At 46.2% G+C, this 22,303-nt stretch overlaps 1 protein-coding gene across 1 annotated transcript in view; it reads left to right on the forward strand.

Moving 5' to 3' along the window:
• The window catches only part of LOC137646860 (U3 small nucleolar ribonucleoprotein protein IMP3), a 66,710-nt gene that overhangs the window by 35,713 nt on the left and 8,694 nt on the right, over window positions 1-22,303 (forward strand). The window contains exons 3-4 of the mRNA XM_068379934.1: window positions 7,916-8,122; window positions 21,150-21,222. Of these exons, the coding sequence (XP_068236035.1) occupies window positions 7,916-8,122; window positions 21,150-21,222 (280 nt within the window). The remainder of the gene's footprint in view (window positions 1-7,915; window positions 8,123-21,149; window positions 21,223-22,303) is intronic.

Below are 22,303 nucleotides of genomic sequence, written 5' to 3' on the forward strand. Positions count from 1 at the left end.
GGTTTGCCGTGTTGTTGCGCAGTTCGATGATGTTTGCTTAACGCATTTTAGAAAAATCCTTAAAAGCCATACAAAGCAACTTTCACTCGATAGTTTCTTTAAAAAATCTCTACTAAAACGGTCTAGTGATCGTGATGAAAAGAAAGAAAGTGAAGCAAAGAAAAGGAAGACCGAATCGAGTGAAAGTGATGAAAATTAAAAATAAGAAAAGAAAAATATAAAAAAAAAATATAAAATTACAAAAATGGAAAAAAAAATAAGCTAAGTTAAGTTGAAGTTCACGTAGTGTAAGTTATCGTACACGTTATCGTACAAAGTCACCGTCCCTACCTCCTCGCTGATCTTCCGTCTCCTCCTGCGTAGAAGTCTCTACACCTGCGCTGGACTGTCGCTAAGGTAAAGTGTTACATTACAACCCGTTTTTTATTTATTATTTCATTATTATTATTCTTTTTTTTGGTTTGTAATATGTATTTATTATACAGACATTGTATTAATGTATTGTGTAATTATGTGTAGCCATTTATTAAGGATTTATTATGGGTTTTTAGGCTGAGGAATGAATTAAATAAATTACCATCTATTCTTATGGGAATATTTGCTCCAACATACGATCGTTTTAACATACAAAGTAGTTTCTGGAACGAATTAAGATTGTATGTAGAGGTATCACTGTATAAACATTCTTAATGTTTTTGTATATATTTGTGTATAGAAATGTAGTAAGTTTTCTTTTCAGTGTTTGTGCTGTGTGTGTGATATACGACAACGACACTTGCGTAGTAGCAAGGCCAGCACAATTTCACTTCGTGGGGAACGGCCTCTCCTCTCTGGTCCATCGGTCTTCCCGTCAGCATATATCCGTTAACTCAGCCGCCGCAGGGGAATCGTCATCGCCTGGAACCTCTTCAGGTCTCTTCTACGAAGTGGCACCTCTCTGGTTCGCGAGAGAGGCCACTCATAGAGACTCCTATTCGGAGGATCGCTACTGATAAGGTCAGCTTGCTGATCCAACGGCCCTAAGGGGCGTCATCACGAGTGTCTTCAAGTCTCTTCTACGAAGTAGTCACCTCTGTCGTTTGCGGGAGAGGCCTCGCATAGAGACTCCTCCTCGGAGGATCAACCAGACCTTCCAGTAACCTCAACCTTGTGCTGCAACGTGGTCCTTTGGACTTCGGTCCTGGACTCTAACACAGACCTTTTACGGTCCCATTGGTGGATGCTGGCCCTTCCAAAGGGCGCATCCCAGTTCCTGATCGCCCTGCCAGCTGACCTACCGATCAACCAGCGCAACCTTGCGCGGCAACAAGGACTTCGGTCCTGGACTCTAAAGCAGACCTGCTTACGGTCCTCATCGGGGGATGCCCGCCCTTTTTTAAAGGGCACATCCCAGTTCCTGATCGTCCTGCCAGCTGACCCTTCAACCTACTAGTGCGTGAAGCGTGCGCGCGCTCGCCGATCTTCTTCCTCGCGCAAGAGCCGACGATCTTCCGCTTGCGCTCGCCGATCTTCTTACGCGCAAGCGCCGACGATCTTCTTACGCGCAAGCGCCGACGATCTTCTTACGCGCGCAGGCGCCGACGATCTTCTTACGCGCGCAGGCGCCGACGATCTTCTTACGCGCGCAGGCGCCGACGATCTTCTTACGCGCGCAGGCGCCGACGATCTTCTTACGCGCGCAGGCGCCGACGATCTTCTTACGCGCGCAGGCGCCGACGATCTTCTTACGCGCGCAGGCGCCGACGATCTTCTTACGCGCGCAGGCGCCGACGATCTTCTTACGCGCAAGCGCCGACGATCTTCTTACGCGCGCAAGCGCCGACGATCATCTGCACGCGGGTACCGATGGTTTCCCGCGCGCCCTCGCCGATCTTCTTACGTGTGCAAGCGCTGACGATCTTTCCCACGCGCGGGTACCGATGGTCTCCCGCGCGCATGCCAATAGTTTTAAGTGCGCGCGCCGATAGTCTTCCGCGCGCGCGCCAACAATCTCGTATGCACGCGTGCCAACATTCTGGTAAGAGAGTACGCGCCGATGATTTTCCATGCGCACTAGCGCCAACAATCGCACTAGTACCAACAATCGCACTAGCGCCAAGTATCGCACTAGCGCCAACAATCGCACTAGCGCCAACAAGCACGCAAGCGCCAATGCTCCTGCGCCCGCTTCATAGTCTGGCACGCGCGTGTAGCAACAGTTCCGCGCGCACGGCCGACTTTCTTCCCCGCGCGAGCACCTGGGGGTCTCCCGCACGCACACCAACAGTATTGCGTGTGTGCGTGCCAACTTTCTTCTGCGCGCGGGCGCCTATGGTATCCTGCACGTGGCCAATAGTCTACCGTGCAAGCGCACCGACGGCCTTACGCGCGGACGCGCTCCGACGGCCTTCGCGTGTGCGCGCTCCAATAATCTTTAGTGCAAGCACACAGCCTTCCGTGCGCTCTGACGGTCCTCAACGTGCGTGAGCCGATGGTCTTTCGCACGCACGCGCGAACAATCTCCATGTAGTACTCTCATGCACGCGCCAATGCTCCCACTCTTGTGCAACCAATCACACGCTTCGATGCATTCTAGGGAGAATGCACAAACTACACAATGCCTTACGGCGCACCAGCAATCTTCCTCTCTTTCCTGCGCCCTCTTGCGCAGTTACAGTCCCCGTATTCATACGCCAGCTGATCCAATGCACCAGCTCTTGTCTAAGAACCAGCACTTGCCTGCTCTCCAGGAAAATTTTAAGCACCAGCACCATCCTGTGTGCCATCGCTCCAGACTCACTCACACTCGCGTAATTGTCAGTAAAAAGGAATGAAACTTTTTGGACAGGTCAGCATTGCCCCATTCCTCCCCGCAAGCACATAAACATTGCCACCGGGGAAAGAGGAATGAGGCTCCGCAGAGGATTCAAGATCCCGAAGATTCTATCCTACAAAAGAATCGAATTGGGGAATCCTTGGTCCCTGTCTCTTCTAAAGTTTCTTTTTTCCTTGACAGACCGGCGGCAGCAAACAGAAAAGCATCAACAGACTGATCTCTAGATCACTGTTTACTGATGGCTACTTCACAGTTTACTGATCGCTAGGTCGCCGATCACCGGATCGCCAATTGCTAGCTTTATGTTGATCTGTGACCTCTAGTCCCTCCAATGACTAACGATCCCCAATTGCTAGCATTTCCAATCATCGATTGCTATTCAATAACCAGTCATCAGCTTGCTGATCACTAGATCACCGATGGGCAGCTCATCCTTCTTCGATCATTGAACTCAGCTCGCTGATCTCTGACCAGCCTATCTTCAGCTTGCTCATCTCTGACCAAACAGGGGGGATCATAACCAGCGGGCTGTTCTCGAATTCACCATTGGTGCGCAGACCACCGATTCATGGTCATCTGTTATTTGCCAGCAGTTCATGACTCGAACTTACTAGTCAACCGCTTCCTGTAGTTCCTAGATTAGAAGTTATACAACATACTTCTCGCTACTGACCGTTTGCCATCACGCTAAAGTGATCGTTAAATGTTCGACAACCCTCATCAACGGCTTGCCAACAGGGAACTACTTGCGAGCACTCTCTAACTGCACAGCCCAACGGTTAATCAGTGGTTAACATTCGGCAGATTAATTCTATTCTAAGGAATAGCATCAATCCTATCAGGGCGGGTGGTAAGGCTAAGCGTGGCCTTCCTTCCAAAGAAATTCTCTCTCAGAGAAGAATCCTTACACTGGATATAGCTCCTGTTCCTTTACGACACGAGTCAAGACTCCAGCGTCGACAATCTTCCATACAAAAGGATCACCAAGGAGCTGTCCCTTTGGTTCGATGCCCACTCCATGTTGGAGTTCGATCGAGGGTTAAGACCTCAGGTCTTCTTTTGTACACTGGACCTTAAGGACACTTACTCCCAGGTCCAAACCATCCATCTAGGAAGGTTGGGAAATTCAGTCTAGACAAACAAGAAACACCAGTTCAAGGCACTGTGCTTCGGTCTTTCCATTACACCCATCCTGGTCTCACAGGATCGGCTTCCGTCTCCGCTCTCTCGGGATGACTGATCAACCTTAACAGACTCAGTGGCAACCTTGCATTAACACTGGAATTTCTGAAGTCTTTTTCCCAAGATCCAGTGATCAGGGTAAACCTACGGAATCTTCCCTACTTCCCTCCCAGGAGACTGGTGTATCTGGGAATGATTTTAAACACCAATCTCCACCAAACCTTCTCGGAACGGGAACGACTTCCATTCAAGGAGACTGGAATTGGAAAAAGAAGAAAGGAGGGACCATAGTGCTGCACCACACGTCCTCAGCCCTCTGGACAGAGCCCGAAGGTACCTTCACTTAGATCTCTTAAGAGATGAAGGCCAACTCATTGGTTCCTAACAGACCACTCAGTGATGTTACGGACGAAACACCACATAGAGACTCACATCGACAAGCAAATAGGATCTGGCTTGTAGAATCTTCCCATTTAATAGTATAAACACTTAAGATGGGCCAAAGCCCGTTCGGTACCACTTTCAGCCTGCTTCATTCCAGACTGGAGGAACAGGCTCGCCGTCAATCTGAGCACAGCATCTCAGATAGGTATACCGAATGGACTTTGGATTGCCATGTAGCCGACAAAGTCCCGACTTTACGAGGTCCTCCAACTAGGGGGTCTGTTCATAATGCCCCTAAACCTCAGGCTACAACTGCTCACCAGCCATAGACCCCAAGGCTCTCTGGCAACAACGGTGGGTAAAACAATGACGTTTACGTCTCGTCCCTGTTTTATCTGGAGAAGGGCACTCAACAAGGCTAGAACATTGGTCAACCTATCAAGGACGCTCCTAGCTCCGCTTTGGCATTATGCAGAAAGGTCTCCAAACCTTTTGCAGCTCCTGATAGAGCTGCTAAGAGAACCCTCTTCCCATATCAGACAACCCACTTCGACACCTATCACAAGCTATAGCTTTGCTATGAGTGTACGCCTGAAGACTACCCAATACCTCTTGGCGAAGAGGTTGTCTAGATACCTGAGGAGTTCCTCAGCATCAGTCTACCAGGCAGTATCACGTCTTGTGGGGTGGGCGTCATGGGAAAGTGTCTCTTCTCTCGATACCTCGATTCCAGTAATAGCGGAATCCTCAGGTATATGCAAGAGGAAAAGATCCCCTATTCAGTTTCGATAGGTAAAGATGATCACTCAACCTTGATCCTTCACCTTCATACTGAAAGAAAGGGACACCCTTTCATCGATAGACTTTTCCTAACTCATACGGACTTACTATTTGCCTTTCCTCAGTCGGAATTGAGACCTTCCTCTCAGAACATGGTTCAATCTCCGATCCCTAAAGGGACCTCCTTGTGTTCCACTTCACCGGGCAACAAATTTCCTCCTGATTTAAGAAGACAATGTTCCTACACACTCGGACAGCAACCATATGAGTTAAGGAACTTCATGGTCTCTCTTTTGACATCGCCCATTATTGAGAAGGGTGAAAGGCAAGGGTCAGTTTCGTCCCTGAGTATCTCACCAGACACAGTCTCCAGAGGTGACGGATCCTACACAAGTCTCAACTAGATTATGGTCGATCCAGATCATCCGTTACTGTACCTCAAGGTGAGGTATGAGACCTTATCTAAAGAAAACGGCAGCAGCCTGCCCGGGTCCCTCTTGTCAACTCCGAGAGAGAGAAGAGAAGGATCGCCGAAACATCATCTCGACATGACGACCCACAGTGTCAGGGGCATAACTATGCCCCTGGTCCTTCTTAGCAGGCTACTCTGTGACGCAGGTTTTACAAGAAAGGATGTGAATGCTCCAGGTGACTTTCACAACCTTTCTCCTGCAAGACGTAACCCACAGGAACTCGATACGATCTCTATCGGTCCAGTGGTGGCTGCAAACAGCTGGTTATATACCTCGAGCTCCTTATTGGACAAGTAGCAGAAGGTTGAGGGCACTGTTACCCGGTTTTAGTCTGCGTGAATGAAAAGATTTGACTGGCTCTTATTCTTTTCTTCATCCTACCCTCTCTTGGGGAAAGCAGCATCCTGGGTTCTCTGCATAGCTGACCTAAAACCACTGCGGGTAAACCATGCTTCCTTGTGTTCCTTGTATTAAGACTAATAGTGTTATGTCCCCATATCCTGACGAGGTGGAATTGGGAAAGTCCTAGGCTACAAGTTCCCATCTAAAGAACTTCAGGACAACTTCCTAGGACGAGTCACACTTCTTCATACGTTGACACACAGCTTGCGTAGGCTGTAGTCCTCGCGTAGCAAGGTTCTAGCGAGGTGCAGGGACTTCTTATTTCTTGGGTACTTACACACTCAAATAACGAGCCCCCGGGCAAAGCCAAAAAGCCAGACTGGCAGGGACGTCCACCCTTCCTAATGGGTGAGTCACCCCTATTAAATAGCGTGGTCTGTATTCCAGTTACGGAACAAATGACAAATTCGTAGATAATTTGTATTTTTCCTAACTTTACAAACCTTAGCTATTTAATCAAACTTGCCTGCCAGCCCTATCCCCCTTGAAGTCCTACCTTTTTTTTAATAATCTGTTTTATATTACACCCCTACAGTCAAGAAGTACTGTTAGTAACTTCTGTCTGGTGTCTGTCTTACAACTATACATATAGAGGTCAATGCCCTCAGAAAGTACTTTGTTCCAAATATCAAGACCAATAAGTCCCTTTCAACATGAGCTATCCATATTCTAAGGACTTTTCTAATTCAAAAAGCTAAGCTGATTTTGTCACTATTCTTAAAACTCGCAATGTGAGAAAAATTATTGCTTCACTAGCGTTTTTTGCTAATATGCAATTTCAGGACATAAGTCTGGGCATGGGTGTTCATTAAACACTATCTGAAATGAATCAAAGCAGTACAGCATTCTTGTGTGGTGCTTGGCCTGTTTATAACCCCTACAAGGGGAACTTTAAGAGAAAAATCAATTCAGTCAGGTCTTTCAATAGAAGTGTGATGACAGGCACTCAATTTTCTCCGAAGTCATCTATTATGAGGTGAGAGTCAGACATTAGTTTTCTCATCTTGTAGGCTGTTGCTTGGTGGTAGACGGTTATCCTTGAATGGTATACAAGTACACTCAATAATGTTCTGGTACTAGGCCTTGGAGGCCACACTACTCATCCCTAACCTCATGCATGGGAGTAGGACAATTGATTCTCACTTTGGAATGGAAGATAGTGGCTAGGCGCAAGTTAAAGAGCAGGTAGTGTTGTTTCCAGCTATAGCAGTGCTTCTTGGTAATGATGTAGTAATGTCACCCATAGCTAGACGGTTTCAGCTTGGCACGTTTATGTCAAGTTTGATGGTACCTGAACTTGAAGGTTTCTCCTATACACAATAGCCCTAAAGCAGGGGAGATAATATTTATTTGGTATTTATGTCGTATAGGAATCCATGATCCAGGGAAGTCCTTGAGAACACACAGCACTTCCCCAGAAATAGGTTTTTCCTTTGTCAAAAACCACTATTATAGGGCCTGTGAAGACATTCAGTGCTCAAGTGCAACAGTGGGAACCCTGCTGTTACACTATGAAATAAAAGTAAAAAGTGGTTTGATAGCAAGATGGAAGAAAGGAAATGGGAATGTTGGAAAAGTAGATTATAAAACAAATGCAGCTAGGGGCTGACATCTCGACCCCATTAGTGGATGCCTGCACAGGTGGCAATAGTGCGCAAGATGCTGAAAGATGATGCCATTGTATTAGTACGTTAAATATTGAATAAGTTGGGCGTGGTTTGTTTTCATTATTTGGTTTGGAATGGGTTCAATTCATACATGTAGTTGAGTCATTATATCTTCATTTTGCTACCAAAGTCTTCCGTATGTTATGATTAAACAAGATGCTGCCGTCATTTAACTTTTTGATTAAGGTGGTTTTGATTGAATTTTATTCCAGGTACTCAATGGGTATAATTCCTACAAAATGGAATTTGCAGTTGTGCGACAAAGTCAGTGCATCTTCATTTTGCCGAAGACGTCTTCCTTGTGTTATGGTTCGAACAAAAATGGTGCCTTCTCTTAAGACTGCAATAACGTTTATTGAACAAGGACATGTAAGGGTTGGAGCAGAGGTTGTAAAGGATCCAGCATTTCTTGTCAGCAGGTAAATTCTTTTATTTTTAATACATTCTTAAAATGTTCAAAATTTTAAAGCAAATGTTCAAATAATATTTGTTCCGTAACTGACATACAAACCACGCTATTTAATGGGGTTATTACTTTCGGCGTAGCTGAAATAACGAGCCATTAGAATTTTAACGAGGGTTTACTACCCCACCGCTAGTTAGCGGGGGGTAGGGGGGTAGCTTGCTACCCCCCCCCTCCCTCACACACACACCTGTGCTTGAGCTCACTTTGCTCTCGGCTCGGGTGGTAGTCGGACGTGTCCGCTCTCACCCTCCCCTCTCTGACAGCCATTAATGTCTTTCTGCTCTTTCTCCTACAGGTTTGTGTGCGAAGTTGGCCTCTGCGAAAATGCGCAAATGTCCTGGATTACCCGACCGCCCTTGTGGTACATTTATGTCGGCGGTCGAGACAGACCATCACACCCTTTGTCCTTACTGTAGGGGCCAACGGTGTGATAGTAGTAATAAGTGTGTTGAGTGTAGGGAGTGGTCTACCTCCCAGTGGGAGAGGTTTTCTCGGCTACAGAAGAAGAAGTCCAGGCGGGATATTTCTCCTTCGAAGATTTCTTTGAAAAGAGAAAATCCCAAGGACTCTTCTTCCGTTGCCCAAACCTCCTCCGAAGCTCCCACTCGATCGGTTTCTTCCGAGAGACCGTCGAGGGGTAGCGTAGACCATGGTTCTGTTTCCCGATCTCGGGGTTCGAGAGATGGCGTTGCCTCCCCTAGCGAGGCAGCTCCACCTCTTCCCCCGGGTGAGGATTTAAATGTTAATGTCAATGTAACTGATTTATTCCAGCTTTGGTCTTCCTTGGGGCTCTAAGGTTCGCCCTCCAAGGAAGCCTGTTTGACATCATCCGGTTGGGTGCCGCTGTCAAACAATTGCCGACTTTGGCAGAGGTTAATCCTCTGTCTATTGTCGACGTTGTGGTGGCAGAGGTATCCGATGCGGTATCTCCTACCTCTGCAACTTCTCAACCTGCTGTAGCTGAAGGCTTAGTTTCTCCCTCTGCTCAACCTTCGAGGGAGGAACTAAGTCCAACAGTCTCTCCTGCTGGTGATTCTCCCCCTCGGGGGAGTTCACTCACAGAGACTCCTCTTCGGAGGACTGCTGATGGTCAGCTTGCTGACCCAAGGGCCCCCAGAGGGCGCATACGTCGTAAGGCTCGCCTTCCTCTTCGCCGGAGAGGCCTTCCTTCACCTCATAAGGGTGTGAGGAGGCACTCTTCGGTTCATCATCATCGTTGCAGTCCGCCGCAGAGGAGCCTCGTCATCGATCTCCAACTGTTCCTGCTACAACCCTGGACCTCTCTACGGATCGTTCGCGATCCCCTTCGGTGGAAGGTCGTCCTTACAAAGGGCACGCCGACCTTCCATCCGTCAGACCTGCTGACCTGCCGTCGCCGTTCCTGGCTGCTGATGCGCTGTGGGCGCCAACTAAACCTGTTTTTATAAAACAGGCAATTGTCCCTTCGGGGCAACAAGGGCATACGCGCAAATTAGCACACACGTCCCTTAAGCGCCATGCCAAGCATGCGCGCCAACGTTCTCCTAACCTCATTGAGGTTTCAGAGATAGCACGTCAGCGCTCTCCTGCTATTGCTGATATAGCGTGCTAGCGCTCACCTGCGCTCCAGCGCGCACCTGCTGCCAATGTTCCTGATAAAGCGCGTCAGCGCTCACCTGCGCGCCAGCTCGCACCTGTTGCCAATGTTCCTGATAAAGCGCGCCAGCGCTCACCTGATAGCCAGCGCGCCACTGCGCTCCCTCAGCGTATTGCGCGACATGCGCGCCCTCAATGTTCTCCTGCTCGCCAGCGCTCGCCAACGCTCACCAACGCGCCAGTGCTCTCCTGTACGCCAGCGCTCTCCGCGCCCACAATCTTCGGATCTGGGTGCAGTAGGGAAGTTTAAGACTTCCCCTACTCACCAGCGCTCGCCAACGCGCCGTCTGCTTTCACCTGCGCGCCATCCCTCGCCAGCGCGCGATCGCGCGCATTCACCTACACGCGCCCACGCCCATCTCCCTCAGCAGTGATGCATCGCCAGCCTGATGTGCGCCCACAAGAAGCGCGCCAACATACGCAGGGTCCAGCTGCGCGCCTGCGCGCGCCCAATGATATCTTCTAGAGCGCACGATCCCTCGCTCACACGGGCTCTTCATCCTGATCCTGCGCGCGCGAGTGCACAATCTGCTTCCTGCACACCCTCTGATGTCTCCTGCACACCCTCTGATGTCTCCTGCGCACGCTCCTACGCGCCATTGCTCGCCCGCGCGCACCCTCGCACATCAGCAATCGCCATCGCGCCAACAGTCTCCCGCGCGCGACCCCGGGTATTCCCCATCGAGGCTGCAGGACAACGCGCGGCAAGATCGCCATCAACACCCCCCCTCCCACACCCCACAAGCGCAGAACAGTGCGCTCGCCGGTAGGGGGGAAGGTTCCAGAAAGGTCCAGTGACATTTCTTCTTTGTCAATTTTCTTTTCAGGCGAACCCCCCTTTGGAAACTCCTCCCAGGGATCAGTCGATCCCTGTCCCTCCAGAGGGAGTGTCTGACAGCGCAGCTGTCAGCCAGCAGCCTTGGTTTGGGGCACTGATCAGAGCCGTCATGCAGGCTTCTAAGCCTGTTTTCTCTGAACTGGGCCACAAATCCTTGGCGGCATCTACTCCCCTGAAGAGAAAAAGAGGAGTTTTGGACGCGGTGATTTCTCCGAGGACTAAGCTGTCTCCTCGTAAGCCTACGAGGCAAGCCCCTCCCCCCCAGACTTTTTCTCCCTCCTCTTTGGACGAGGACTTCCCGTCCTCAGGGGAGTCACGTGAGTTGAGGCCTTCCCCCATCGCACCAATGAGGGAAACCCCACCTCGCGCTGGAAAGTCTTCTCGGGTAGGGGTGGAGAAGAGCCTACCTCCATCGTTGTTGAAGTCCTGCATCCCTCCAAGGAGGGAGTCGAAGGACTCCAAGACAGTACCAAAGTCCTCGTCTAGACTTAGACCGGAGCCAACCAGTCACTCGAAGAACGTCCGTGAGTCTCCCCAAGAAGAGCCTTTGGGGACAGGAGACTTCGCTGCTAGTCCTTCAGGAGGAGAGCTGCAGGAGTCAGAACATGCATTTTGGCAGGTTCTGACCCTTATGAGGACTCTCAATGGGTTTGCTGACCCAGAGATTCCTCCTCGAGAGGGCAAAGACATGGTCTTGGACCGAGTGTTTGGGACTCAAAAACCCTCGAAGGCCAGTGCAGCTTTGCCCTAATCTCAAGGGGTTAAGAGTACCAGGGACAAGATCGCAGTCCAGCTCTCCGAGCTAGCCTCCTCCAGCCGATCCAGTGCCGGCAACAAGCTTCTCCCACCTCCTCGTGTACAGCAGAGGAGGTACTGTACTTCGAGATCTTAGAGGAGTCTTGTTTAGCTCTTCCCCTTCACCATTCATTGGAAGAGCTTACCAGGGGAGTCCCTCTTGAGAGACTCTCCAACCGGCAGGTCTCATTCTCGGCGACTGAGATCCTTAATCAGGAGAAGGTTGCGAAGTGTGCCATGCAGGCCACTTCGTGGCTGGATATCTGGTTAGGGACCTTAGGTATCCTGATACGTTCGGAGTATTTATCAAAAGAACGTACCAGGAAAGCTATGGAGACTTTTTTACTCTCAGGCACTCGCACGATCAAGTTTATGGCCCACCAAGTCTCGAACTTGTGGGCAAACACCATCCTGAAACGTCGGGATGTGGTGTGTGAGAGGTTCCATCAAAAGGTCCCTAGTACCAAGATCAGCAGGCTCAGACATTCTTCCGTGATGGGAACGAACCTCTTTGAGCCTAAGGACGTGGAGCATGCCGCTGAGAGGTGGAAGAAGTCCCACCAAGACTCCCTCCTACATAGGGCTTTGACATCCAAGCCCTATAAACCTCCAGTACCCCAGTAGCCCCGTCCTACCAAGACCACGAAACCGACAACGGCAGCGAAGACAGTGGTGTCTAAGCCCTTTCCTGTCAAGGACAGGAAAGGCAAGAAGCCCTCCAGGGGAGGGAAGAATCCTAGAGGGAGCAGCCGAGGCCGCAAACGCTAGGATTGGCAATCTCCCTGCATGTCCACCAGTGGGGGGATGCCTTCAAAGCTGCGCAGACAGGTGGCAGCAACTCAGGGCTGATTCCTGGACGATTTCCGTAATCAGTCAGGGATATCGCGTCCCGTTCACAACATCTCTACCTCCCCTGACGACGAATCCAGTGTCATTGAGCTCCCTTGTCATGGGATCAGCAAGGGGGCAGGCCCTTCGGGCAGAAGTCCAGACCATGTTGAATAAGGCCGCTCTCCAAGAGGTCCTCGATGGATCCCCAGGCTTCTTCAGTCGACTCTTTCTTGTAAAGAAGGCGTCTGGAGGCTGGAGACCAGTCATCGACCTCTCGGCTCTGAACAGGTTTGTCAAGCAAACTCCGTTCAGCATGGAGACCGCAGACACGGTCAGACTTGCAGTGAGACCTCAAGATTTTATGTGCAATGTGCGCACTGGATCTGAAGGACGCATACTTCCATATCCCAATCCATCCATCTTCAAGGAAGTACTTAAAATTCAGCCTAGACAACAAAGAGTACCAGTTCAAGGTGCTGTGTTTCGGTCTCTCCACAGCACCACAGGTTTTCACCAGTGTTCACCCTAATATCGTCGTGGGCACACAGGATCGGCATCCGTCACCTCCGTTATCAGGACGACTGGCTGATCCTAGCAGACTCGGAGTCATCCCTTCTTCGGCACCGAGACAAACTTCTGGGACTTTGCCAGGATCTGGGGATCATGGTAAATCTCGAGAAGTCCTCTCTGCTTCCCACTCAAAGACTGGTATACCTAGGCATGATTATAGACACCAATCTCCACAAAGCCTTCCCATCAGACGACAGAATAGCAAGGCTGAGGAAGGTTGTAAGCCTTTTTCTCAGACAAGAAGAGCTTCTAGCCCAGTCGTGGTTACGTCTCCTCGGTCACCTCTCATCTTTGGCTCGTCTAGTTCCCAACGGTCGCCTCAGGATGAGATCCCTCCAGTGGCGACAAGTCTCGATGGAATCAAGGTTACGATTCCCCGGATGTTATGATTCCTGTGGGACCTGCGGAACGGACAGACCTCCAGTGGTGGGTGACAGACGAGAACCTACGAAGAGGAGTGGACCTTCTCGTCCTCCCCCCAGATTTGATGCTGTTTTTGGACGCCTCAAAGAAAGGGTGGGGAGCCCATGTTCTACACCACAGGACCTCAGGCCAGTGGTCAGAATCAGAAAAGTGCCTCCATATAAATCTTCTAGAGATGAAGGCTGTTTTCTTGGCCCTTCAGCAGTTCCAACAATACCTGGTGGGTGACTCTGTGGTGGTGATGAGCGACAACACCACAGTAGTGGCTTACATCAGCAAGCAAGGAGGTACCTTTTCGAAGCAGCTATCCCATCTTGCAGTAGAGATACTGAGGTGGACCGAAGTCCACTCGATTCCACTATCGGCACGCTTCATTCCAGGCAAGAGGAATGTGCGCGCCGACAATCTGAGCAGAGCGTCTCAGATAGTGAGAGTACCGAGTGGTCTTTGGATCATCTAGTAGCCAACAAAGTCCTGACTTTGAGGGGTTCCCCCCGACTGTGGATCTGTTCGCGACAGCTTTGAATTTCAAGCTTCCTCTATACTGCTCCCTAGTCCCAGATCCCAAGGCGCTCTGGCAAGATGCCTTCCAACAACGGTGGGACAACATCGACGTGTACGCCTTTCCCCCGTTCTGTCTGATGAGGAGGGTGCTCAACAAGACCAGAATATCGGTCAATCTTTCAATGACCCTCATAGCTCCGCTATGGCATCACGTGGAATGGTTTCCGGACCTTCTGCAACTCCTAACGGAACTTCCGAGAGAACTCCCTCCACGACACGATCTACTCAAACAACCACATGCCAACATCTTCCACAAAGCCGTAGCTTCGCTATGACTTCACGCCTGGAGAGTATCCAGCATCTCCTCGCTGAGAGAGGATTTTCGCAACAAGTTGCGATTAGGATGTCTGGACATCTTCGAAAATCATCCGCATCTGTCTACCAGGCAAAGTGGAAAGTCTTCTGTGTTTGGTGTCGTGGAAGGGGTAGCTCTCCACTCGATGCCACTATTCCAATAATAGCGGAGTTCCTCGTGTATTTGCGGGAAGAAATGCGCCTTTCAGTCTCGGCAGTGAAAAGCTATCGCTCAGCCTTAAGTCTAGCCTTCAGGCTCAAAGGAATGGACATTTCTTCCTCACTGGAACTTTCCCTACTCATATGAAGTTATGAACTTACCTGCCCTCAGTCGGAAGTGAGACCTCCTCCATGGAATGTGGTTCGAGGTCTCAGGTCTCTTAAGAGGCCTCCCTATGAACCATTATGCCAGGCTTCAGATCGCCACCTAACTTGGAAGACGGTGTTCCTACTAGCTTTGGCATTGGCCAAGCGAGTCAGTGAACTTCATGGTCTCTCATATGACATCGCCCATTCAAGGGGATGGGGGGAGGTAACGTTCAAATTCGTCCCTGAGTTTATTGCTAAGACTCAGAATCCGGGGGTGCCGGATCCTCGGTTCGACTCCTTCCAGATTTCGAGTCTTCGTTCTGTAACAGATGACCCAGACCATCTCCTACTGTGTCCAGTAAGGAGTCTGAGGTTATATCTCAAAAGAACAGCTGCAGTCCGTCCTCAGGTGCAGGCATTGTTTGTTAGCACGGGGAGGACTAAAAGGAGGGTCACCAAGAACACCATCTCGGCATGGATTCGAAGGGTGATCCATCGGTTCCTGAATCCAGACCCTCCTCCGTCACGACACTCTAGAGCACATGATGTCAGGGGCGTAGCTACGTCCCTGGCCTTCAAGAAGAATTTCTCAGTGACGCAGGTTCTTCAGGCTAGGGTGTGGAAGCGTCAGACGACCTTCACAGTCCACTACCTGCAAGACGTGACCCACGGGAGGCTCGATACGTTCTCTATCGGCCCTGTGGTGGCTGCACAACAGCTGGTTTAGAACCTCAGGCTCCTTAGTGGACAAGTAGCAGAAGGTTGAGGGCATTGTTACCCGGTTTTAGTCTGCATGAATGAAAAGGTTTGTCTGGTCCTTATTCTTTTCTTCATCTTCCCCTCTCCTGGGGAAAGCAGCATCCTGGGTTCTCTGCACAGCTGACCTCAAACCACTGCAGGTTAACCATGTTCCCTTGTGTTCCTAGTATTAAGCTAATACTGTCACGTCCCCATACCCTGACGAGGTGGTATTGGGAGAGTCCTAGCCTAAAGTTTCCATCCAAAGGACTACAGGTCATCTTCCTATGACGAGTCACACTTTATTATACCTTCACACACAGCTTGCGTAGGCTGCAGTCCTTGCATTGCAAGATTCTAGCGAGGTGCAAGGACTCCTTATTGTTGAGTGCTGACACACTCAAATAATGAGTCCCCGGGCAAAGCCAAAAGCCAGTACTGGCCGCGACTTTCCACCCTTCCTAATGGGTGAGTCACCCCTATTAAATAGCGCGGTTTGTTTGTCAGTTACGGAACAAATGACAAATTCGTAGATAATTTGTATTTTTCCTAACTATACAAACCTTAGCTATTTAATCAAACTTGCCCACCAGCCCTATCCCCCTTGAAGTCCTACCTCCAAGCAAAGTGAGCTCAAGCACAGGTGTGTGTGAGGGGGGGGGGGGGGGGGTTAGCAAGCTACCCTCCCTACCACCCGCTAACTAGCGGTGGAGTAGTAAACCCTCGTTAAAATTCTAATGGCTCGTTATTTCAGCTACGCCGAAAGTAAGAACCCCTATTAAATAGCTAGGGTTTGTATAGTTAGGAAAAATACAAATTATCCACGAATTTGTCATATTTCAATACTTACCCAATTTCATATGCTTTTAAGCACCAGCTTAGTAACCGAATAAAAATGACAGATTCTTTTTGGTTTAAAGCTAACCTGGCCAGGGTGTTATATTTGAAGATTTTGTGATTTTATGCCTTTGGAAAATATATAGTATCGTGTTCATGATTAATAATTGTTGTATTAAATGAATGCCTTATGGTTAGTAAGCTATGATAAGTATGCTATTCTTATAGAATAGGGAAAAATATCACACTATAAATAGTATGTTTAGCAGCTGAACACTTTCTCTCATTGTCTCGGTGAATACCAGAAACCACTAGTGAAAAGCATTGTTGAGCCTTTCGCTCTTGGTGTGGTCACTTTTTTATTGCTATTTATAGTGCTAGTAAAATGTAGTGGTATCCTTATCATGCCTAAAAGCAAAAGAAGAATCGTAAGTATAGGGTAAAGGTAGCTCTTGCAAGACTACTTAGCAAAAAAGTGGGAGGTGGCACCTCCTGGATACCCATACCTTGAGTGAGTAGTACTGTGCTCCTTTGGGATGGGGGGGGGGGAAATGACTTGGGTCAAGTTTGCGGTAATTAGTATAGAAAGCTATATAGTAAGTATGTTTAGTTGCTTTTAAAGTAATTGAAAATAGTTTCTAATTATCATTGACAATGAATAATTTAATGGTGGTATTGTGATATGGTTCTTCGTATTCTTGTTGCAAAACTTTGAGGGGCGATGTCTTGGCTCCATAGTTATAGACATTCCAAATTACTTTTCTCCATAATTTACAAAGATATTTCAAATCCAAAGACCCGTTTGAAAGAGAAATAAAACCGCAATAATTTATTCTGAGGAATTTAAATTGTAAGGTTATTTGATATTTGTGTAATTTTCAAATTTTGAATAAAATAAAGAAAATATAAATATTAGAATAATAAAAAAAACAAGATAAAGAAAATTCCTCTGAGCAATATTTCTACTCTCATGAGCATTATTTATAGCAATTAATATTTAATTCAATGCATTATTTTTCGAGAAAAATCAAAAGAGAAAAATTTTTTTTTTTATCTTTATTCATAAACGAAATGATTTTTGTCCGATCCCAGAAAACTTATGCAGAATAACCAGAGTAAAAATACAAATAACATATGTTGAAATTATATAAACCCTGATATGTAATGATTTTGGCTTTAATGGCAGATGATCCCCTTAAGTTTTATAGACTATATATCAAGAAGTTACAGTTGCTTAAAAAGATAACTGTGTTTAAGTTGTTGAAAAATAGAAATAAGAAAAATGTCAAAATATTAGATTCTAAGAGCACACAACAGCGAACTCTCACATTAGTGTGCTTTAGATTAGCGAGCCTGTGATATGCACACAGCAGTGCGCTTAACAAGTGACAGAGATTTATGTGATCCCATGGATTCGCTCATGCTTGTTCAGTATCGCAAAGCTATTGATGACATAAGGTGTGCTCAGTTGTCTTCCCAGACTGACAGTGGATAGCTGATGAAGAAGCTCACGGGGCGCAAATTCCACACACATTCTGCTTCTATGTGGGGCTCACTGAACAGAGGGAAACTTCTGTATGAGCAAATGTTCATACCTTGTGTTCCCTATCTCCGGCACAAAGTTGGCTGACTTTGTACATAATAAAAGTTGGAAGAAAACAGGCCCGCTACCCTTCCTTTTCCCTTATTGAATGGTTAGTCCATTAAGACCAGTCGATGGGGGTTTCATATAAATCACTCCTACCATTTTTCTCCCTGTGTGGGAAAGTGTTGACCAATCCTTTATTGAAGATGAAGGAGGAGACGGCGAGATTGCATGCTACTTTGCTTTCTCCTCAGATCTTCGTAATCTAATACACAGTACTGTATCTATTAAAACATGTGCTCTTAGGGGACCTCTTTCTCAGCAGTTCAAGCTCCACTTAGAGTGATATTAGGTATGCTACTATGTCTTCACAACTTCACACTCTTAAGGTAAAACCACCTTAGTCTTAGCAGTAAAAGGGTATCTTTCAGGCTTGAGCCTGGTTCTCAGACAGAGGAGTGGATATTTCTTCCTCATGAGAATTATCCATGATTATTAGAAGTACAGGTATGCAACAGATATGTCTCCCTAGTGAGATTCAACCTCCAGCCTGAGATGTGACCAAGATGTTGTTCTTAAAGAAAGCTCCCTATAAACTGTCAAGAATAGTCTCCGATAGGGACCTTACCCTAAAAACAATTTTTCTCCTTACTTTCGTTTTGAATAAGCAAATAATGCCGACTTTTATATTTGTTCTCTCACTCTGAGCGCTGGACACAGGTCTTTTTATTGTGGGTTCCTAACTTTGTAGCAAAACTCAAAATTCATCAATCATGGATTAAAGCTTTTAATCATTCATTGTTTCTTCACTTAGTGAAGTAACTAATGATCCGTATGAGTTCGGTTGGTGTCCCGTAAAGGCACTACTTTAAGAGAACTCGGACTGCCAGACCTAGGCTACATAACCTATCCTTAAGTATTGGTTGGGTGAAAAAGTCAATAAAAACAATCTTAATTTGGTTGTAGAAGACTATCAATTAAGCATAACTGATAGTACCATCCAATTAAATACTTTTCTTTTTAGAGAGTGGTATTTTAATTTCCATAAGCTCATTTTATTTACCAAAAGCTCTCTATCCCATGCTTATCCTTCTTGTAATTTTGGTCTCAAGTCCTAGGGAAACACTTACTGTCTCTCCCAAGTATGTACAATATATTCATTAACAATCTCCAGAGGTACAGTACATTCATAACCCTTATTTGTTGTCTGGATGTATTTTCATTGAACATTATCTTTGTTTACTCTTATTCACTTTGTTTACATTTCTGCTTTCTCTATTCAAGTCTTCTATCATCTTTTGCAATTCCTCCCATGATTCACTAAATAGTACATATATACATACATATACCAAAGGCACTTCCCCCAATTTTGGGGGGTAGCCGACGACAACAAGAAACAAAACAAAAAGGGGACCTCTACTCTCTACGTTCCTCCAGCCTAACCAGGGACCCAGCCGAGTTCAGCTGGTACTGCTAGGGTGCCACAGCCCAACCTCCCACATTTCCACCACAGATGAAGCTTCATACTGCTGAGTCCCCTACTGCTGCTACCTCCGCGGTCATCTAAGGCACCGGAGGAAGCAGCAGGGCCTACCGGAACTGCGTCACAATCGCTCGCCATTCATTCCTATTTCTAGCACGCTCTCTTGCCTCTCTCACATCTATCCTCCTATCACCCAGAGCTTTCTTCACACCATCCATCCACCCAAACCTTGGCCTTCCTCTTGTACTTCTCCCATCAACTCTTGCATTCATCACCTTCTTTAGCAGACAGCCATTTTCCATTCTCTCAACATGGCCAAACCACCTCAACACATTCATATCCACTCTAGCCGCTAACTCATTTCTTACACCCGTTCTCACCCTCACCACTTCGTTCCTAACCCTATCTACTCGAGATACACCAGCCATACTCCTCAGACACTTCATCTCAAACACATTCAATTTCTGTCTCTCCATCACTTTCATTCCCCACAACTCCGATCCATACATCACAGTTGGTATAATCACTTTCTCATATAGAACTCTCTTTACATTCATGCCCAATCCTCTATTTTTTACTACTCCCTTAACTGCCCCCAACACTTTGCAACCTTCATTCACTCTCTGACGTACATCTGCTTCCACTCCACCATTTGCTGCAACAAATGGTATTTCCAAGTATTATTAATTCCTACATTTTCCCAACCCAAAAAGTTAAAAACTTCTAGGCATGCTGTGAATAATTTAGGAGAAATGAGGCCTGTCTAAATTCTTTTCTCAATTTGGATTTTTTCACTATTTTTATGTAGGTTTAAGATTGTTGTACTACCCATATGAATATCTTCGAGTGTTCTTACATAAGATTCATCTATTTATTGCTTTTAAAGGGTTTTCATTACTGCTGAAGGTTTAACGGAACAAAAGCTTTCTCATAGTATATAGATGCCACATGTAGTGGTTTGTGATAGTTTGTTGATTTTTCCATTAGCTGGTTAATTACATGGATATGTTCAGTTGTAGAATACCCACTTTTACTAAATCCAGCATACTCTCTGGGTTGATTAAAATCTAGCTGTCTTTCTATTCTGCCTAATATAATCTTTGTAAATATTTTGTATATTACTGAGAATAAACTTATTGGGCTGTGATTTTTCAGGTCTATTGCATCTCCCTTTTTGTTAATTAGTATGATAAAAAATTTTCCAAGCTGTAGTTATAGAGCATTCTTACAAACATTTTGTGTAAAGTTCTGCGAGTTTTGCTATATCTCCTCCATTTATTATTAAATTAATATACTATAAACATACATATAATCATCAGCCATCGCCAGTCCACTGCAGGACACAGACCTCATCATCAGCCGTAACTAGTCCATTGTAGGACAAAGACCTCAGACATCTGTTTATGGTCTTTTTATATCACTTTATACCCTGAAATTTTTCTAATCTCGTTAATCTATCACATTTTCTTCCTTCCCCTGCTTCTTATACAGTCTCTAGGGACTCTTAATATCCAACTATTAACTGTCATTCTCATTATATGTCCTGCTCATTTCTATTTTATTTTCTTACATGATAGAATATCCTCTATTTTATTTTGCTATTGTATCCATTCCATGCTTATTCTTCTTTTAATTTTGTTCTTGGGATTTCCTGGGGAAACACTGTCTTTCCTAAGTACGTATATTAATTAACAATCTCTTAAGGTTTGTCCATATCCGTTATTTGGTCTCTATCTTTTCATTAAATATTATCGTAGGTTTGCTCATTTTCCTTTTAAAATGCATACAACTTTGTTTTAGTTCCAAAGTGTTATATGTTTTAAGGGTGGTGAGGCTTGATTTGACTTGACCATCTTCAATCCTTTTGGGTCATGTTCTACAGCTAACAACATGATAGTCAAAATGAAACATGCTTCCACAAAATGTTTAATAGAATGCCTATGGATTTATGAATGTTATTTATGGCAGTGAAGCAAGGGGATTCTGTATCCATAGAAATAAGTCAATGCATGATTAATGGTCTAATGTATAAAAAAGATTAGTACTCTACTTTTTTTATATGAAGGTTTCTTTTACAGAAATTTAGAAGACTACGTCACCTGGGTAGATACTTCAGCTATTAGGAAACATGTGAAAGAGTACAATGAAGAGGTAAGGTTATGAATTTTACTTTTCTCTAAATAAACAGTATTTGATAAGGAATCCAAAGAGACCAACTATATGGAAAATTGTTTCAACAATTTTATTGTCACATGGTTTTTCCCTTTAAAATTTCAGAAATGTAGTTTTTGTTGTACAGTATGTAAAGTTATACCTTGAAGTTCATCAGGGTTAGGTAAGAACAAAACATAAAACTCCATAAACAAGTTATTCCTACGTGGATACAAACTTCTGAGTCGTTAAAATGGGTAAAATTTTTAGTTTTGTTTTCCATGGCCAGATAAATAAAAGAAAATGGGCTCCATGGTTGGTTACCATAGCAACCCCACTCCTGGGCACTATGCGCGGTTGCCAATAGGCTTCACTCATCTTCTGGACACTGTTAAGAGAAGAGGTGTCCCCCTCATCTCTCTATGATCATTAATTACTTGACACTGGATTTCCACTCATAGTGCTTACTGTCTTTTCCTTATCATTGTGCTTATCATTATCTATGTTACGCTTGAGTGCTTAACAATGGCTAATGCTGTGGTAAACGATATTCTGTGGTATCTCCATATGGGTTTTGCAGGGAGTATCTTCATATCTTGAGCCTTCTGAGACTCCAGTTATGTAGGACGATGGCCATAATGAAGTTATTAATGATCATAATTATCATATTGTACCTAGTGGTCCCGAGTTGATGCTTGTGACAGATCTCTCGACTACGGCCACTGCGCTCCCTTTGCCGGCTCCAGTCCCAGTATCGTTGGTCCATTATTATTCCAAAATGCATAAATCTCCCTAGCCTTCAACTAGTGCATCGAGTGGTGAGCACTATATGGTAAATTCTATTTGGGGTTGACTTTTTTATTTTGGAGATACAGTATGTCCCATCAATGCGTTGAAAATCCCACGTTCCCGTACGGGGAACCTCGAGAGTCAAGACTGTCATTACCCCATTACAGTGTACTGTATTGAGGTTGGTCGGACCTTTTGGCCGTGTCCACAACCTCAATTTGGTCAGACCAAATTGCTCTGAACTTAGTCTTTTCCTTCCAAATAAACTGCTTGGTAGTTGATAGTAACTACA

The sequence above is a fragment of the Palaemon carinicauda genome, chromosome 9, assembly GCF_036898095.1.
Source record: "Palaemon carinicauda isolate YSFRI2023 chromosome 9, ASM3689809v2, whole genome shotgun sequence".
NCBI classification, from domain to species: domain Eukaryota; kingdom Metazoa; phylum Arthropoda; class Malacostraca; order Decapoda; family Palaemonidae; genus Palaemon; species Palaemon carinicauda.